The sequence below is a fragment of the Helicoverpa zea genome, chromosome 8 (genome assembly GCF_022581195.2).
Source record: "Helicoverpa zea isolate HzStark_Cry1AcR chromosome 8, ilHelZeax1.1, whole genome shotgun sequence".
Lineage (NCBI taxonomy): Eukaryota > Metazoa > Arthropoda > Insecta > Lepidoptera > Noctuidae > Helicoverpa > Helicoverpa zea.
The window spans coordinates 6,768,530-6,772,864 of record NC_061459.1 but is presented as its reverse complement, the minus strand read 5'-3'; the positions used below and the strand labels follow the sequence as shown (position 1 = coordinate 6,772,864).

At 49.4% G+C, this 4,335-nt stretch overlaps 1 protein-coding gene across 1 annotated transcript; it reads left to right on the top strand.

The window, feature by feature from the left end:
- The first annotated feature begins 2,187 nt into the window (after positions 1–2,187).
- Positions 2,188–3,921, top strand: LOC124632617. The gene has a single exon (XM_047167511.1). The coding sequence runs from the start codon at positions 2,188–2,190 to the stop codon at positions 3,919–3,921; it is 1,734 nt and encodes a 577-aa protein (XP_047023467.1).
- Positions 3,922–4,335: the final 414 nt, after the last annotated feature.

Sequence of the window (4,335 nt, the reverse complement as noted above, 5' to 3'; positions counted from 1 at the left end):
GAGGTTGTTAATGTGGTCCACTGAGTATCCAATCCCGGTTACATTGTTACCCTAGAGATTAGATAGGCGTGATGATTGCCAAAGTTTGATTGAGCCCCGTCCGAACCCTTTCGCGAATCTCCTTGATTATGGGATAGGTAATTGGCGTCTACGGATTGGGTACACAGTTCACGGATTGCCTATAATGGGAGATAACCGTTGCTTTGTTGCTATTTCTACGTTGTTATGTGTGCTGGGTTTTAATGCTTTATTGTTTGTTAAGTCTTACTTCTCTTATAGATATAGGAAAATCACAAACTGCTCACTAAAATAACTTGCAATACAAAGAAAAATATCCAGCAGATTTGAATAAAGAAGCCATTGTGTCAGAGTATTTATAGTGCGAATCAGTATTATTTGCATTGCTCACATGCAGATCGAGCGGTGTACACGCACCATTAACCCAAGTATGGGACGGCGACATTGGAGCTGGGAACAAGGTGCAGTGCGAGCCTTATTTGCACTCCACTAGAGACTCTGTGGCCGTGTCCCACCGATGTTTATCGGTGGCTTTTAGCTATTCCACTATTTTGTACACCTTATTTTTCTATTGAAATGCAAATTCTACATTTGTATTTGTATTGCTGATATCTTTGTTTGATTCTTTATCTTTATTGATATGGATCGTAATTACTAAGTTGCCTTTTGAGCTGACCTTCGCAACCCTTAGGGTAGCAGTCACGGCCAACCTTTTGGCTATTTAATAATACCCTAGGGTGATAGACACGTGATAGTCTAACTCTTCTTGTTCGTACAAGGTCAAAAATAAGGCCAAGTAAAATAGGCTTATTAGCTTTCACAACATTTCCCTTTTTCAGGCGAAGGTATTAGTCTAAATCAACATGGTGTTTGTATTACAAAACAAATAGAAAAGAATCCGATATAAACATGTTATAACAACATGTTTTCTTACACGTCATAATCTTGTGTTTGCCAGCGTCGAGTTCCGGCGGTGAGAGATCGAAATTGCTTTGTTTTGCTCCTTTTACCATATCATGTAGTATTTGTGTTTACACAGCACTGTTTGCGCGATTATTTTCATTTAGTTAATCAGTTTTTGTTCAATAGTATGAAGATCCTTTTTAATTAATTTAAAAAATGTTGAATCTACCCGTATATTCGGCTAGCTATGTACCTATGTATACTTATAGACGTAAGTAAACAATCCAATTTACATTAAGAACAAACCTTAATGTAACCATCAATCAACCTTAATTCGGAACAATCGAAACAGTAATCAATGTTCAGAAACGTATAAAAGTACAAATAAAGTAAATATTTCGATCAAATAAATTACTTTTTCAAACTCACAAAACGAAAAACAGGAAGCGAAAGAAAACTTTTTCTCGCCTAATCTTTCCAAATTGATTTGGGAGTTAGAGATAGCCGCTGCATTTTACGGGCAAATTATTACAGTCACAAAGTAGCAACTGTACTTACTGGCTGGTATTATTGGAATATTGAGAATTGTTAATCTGTTCTCTTATTATTTATTGAGTTCTAAGTTGGGCGATTTGGTTTACTTTGTCAGTGTAAATCGAAACGATCGATTCTTAATTATCCGAAACGAGTTCTCTTTGTCCACCTGTACTCTGTAATGGCAAAATGGCAATGTACCTACATACATTGAGATGTTTGTATGGCGGTAGCTTGATCTATGGTCCACTTTTTTCACTTAATTGTGTACAATTTATTTAAAGCCAAAGAGTTTGTTTGCTTGCACACGCTAATCTCAGGAACTGATTTGCATCATTCTCCAAGTTTTCTGATCTTCACAAAGCTGCTATTTATCGAAGCAAAAAGGCTATATTTTTCTCCAGGTCCACAAGTTTCCACGGGATGCCTGAAACCGCGATCGCCAGCTAGTGCAAAATTTCAATATTATTTTCCAGTTAGGTGATTCTAATCAGGGGGTCCCCCCACAGCGTTGACTTCCACGTAGTGACCCCTGGGCAACGCCGCGCCTGACCACCGTAACGGAGTGGCAGGCCGGCGGCTAACGAACGCTGTGCGTCGAAACATCTTCAACAGTCTTGCGTTTCGATATTGTGGGTGGCAATGCCACGTCTTGTAAGGGCCGCCTCCGGGCGCTGTCTCCCCAAAGGCCCTTCTCAGGGCCAACCCAAAGGCCCTTCTCGGGGCCAAACCATGGCTCGAGATGCTTCGGCATCAGAGACCAGCCGCGCACCATCCGCGGCTAGTCTCATGCGAGATAGTGACGTCGTGTCCACCGATTTGTCCGACACGGAGTCACAAATGAGTGGCACGAGCGGCGTTGCAACCCGCCAGACCAGGAAGAGGGCCTTCCTCAAGCGGGGCTCCGTAGGCTCTTCAGATGCGGCTGAGAAGCCGGCGAAGCGGGCGGTTTTACAAGACGACTTGGAGGAACAGCCGGCGCGAAGAAGCCGAGCCAAGGCCAGCCACGGCGCCTCTAGTGTCGTCTACGCGGACCACACAGTGGAGGAAATGGAGCGCATGGCCCTGGAGGATCAGATGGAAATCCTCGAGGTGGCCTCCAAGTCCTCCAACTTGAAGGGGACCTTACAGAAGGCCCTGAAATGCCGGGCAGCGAGCTTGCTCGGCATTGTTAAGGAACTGGCGCAGCGCACCACCTCCGAAGAAACGCGGCAACTGCAGGCGAAGGTGGATCGCCTGCAGAAAGAGGTGTCTGCGCTGCACGCGCGTATTGCCGAGCCCACGACTCGGCAAGAGGGAACGTTAGAAGGTCCAACACCATTGCCTCCCTCCTCCTACTTTGAGGATATTATCCGCAAGGTAGTTATGGAGGAGAGGGCCTTCACCAGAGCCTGTCTCGCCGGCATTGAAGATCGGCTCCTGCCGGAGCCGCGGCTACGCCTTCCACTCGCGGCGGATAAGGCGCCCGGACGGATGCCCATCACACCGGGGCCCTCAACGGCACCAGCCCAAGCGGAGCTCCAGGTGCTAAAAACCACCAAGGGCAAGAAGACGTCACCGGCCCCGACTACTCAGACGTTCCCTCCCGAACCGGTGACGGAAGACGTACTGCTGCCCTCCACCACACCTTCCAACCAGCCTTGGATAAAGGTGGTAAAAAGGAAGCAGAGAGGGAAAATGTCGGCCCCTGAGCCCCCTGCAGCCAAGCCTGCAGCTCTAGCGGACAAGAGGAGGAAGCTCGCTCCTCCTCCAAGAACTGCAGCCGTCGTGGTCACATTAACCCCAGAGGCAGCGGAACGAGGGGAGACATATGAGTCCGTGCTGCGGCGGGCTCGTACAAATGTCGACCCTACAGAACTTGGGGCTGGCAGAGTCACGTGCCGAAAGACCCAAACAGGGGCCCGAATCTTCGAGTTCTCGGGGGCCCAACGCGGCGCCAAGGCGGACCTCTTCGTGACGAAGCTCCGAGAGGCTATCTCGGACACGGCCAAGGTCGTGAGAGCAGTCAAGTGTGTGACACTTGAGGTGACCGACCTCGACGACTCAGTCACGCAAGAGGAGGTGGTGGCAGCGGTTGCGGCGGCGGGGGGTTGCACCGTCGCATCTATCAAAGGCCGAGCCATTAGACCTGGCCGCAGGGGCATGGGCACTACGAGATTAGAGTGCCCGGTCGTAGTTGCCAAAGCGGTCCTGGCTAAGGGTCGCCTTCCGGTCGGACTTAGCTCGGGTGGGGTCCGAGTGCTCGAGGATGCGCCGATGCGCTGTTTCAAGTGCCTCGGCATCGGGCACACCCGGCCTCTCTGCCCGTCCACTGCCAATCGTGGGGAACTATGCTTCCGCTGCGGGAAAGAGGGGCACAGGGTGGCCACCTGCGAGGCTGCCACCACGCATTGCGCGGTATGCGCTGCCAGTGGTCGTCCAGCCAACCACGTGATGGCGGGCAGGGAATGCCGACCGCCACTATAGTTCGGCCATTCAGAGAATGCGTTCCTGACACGTCGCGATTGAACTGACGACGTAATAACATTCATTGATTATTGATATAATAATGTTGTTTTAATGCTCCTCAATTGTTAAAACGGTAAACAACCAGCAAAAATATTTTTATCGTAACTGCAAAACCATTGCAAAGTTACGTCGTCAGTTCAATCGCGACGTGTCAGGAACGCATTCTCTGAATGGCCGAACTATAAAGAAGGGCAAACCGCAGGCGCCGGCGCGGCCTGCCGCTGTCGCTGCTACTGTAACTCCAGTTTCAGTGCCGGCCACCGAGGGTAGCGCTATGAACACCGACTGATGGCTGGACAAAGACGACGTGTTCTTCAAGCGAACATCAACCACTGCAGAGCAGCCCAGAGCCTGCTGGTCCAAACCTTTGCG

Excerpts from the sequence above, each read along its gene's own strand:
- LOC124632617 (XM_047167511.1), top strand. The coding sequence starts at position 2,188 with ATGGCTCGAGATGCTTCGGCATCAGAGACCAGCCGCGCACCATCCGCG.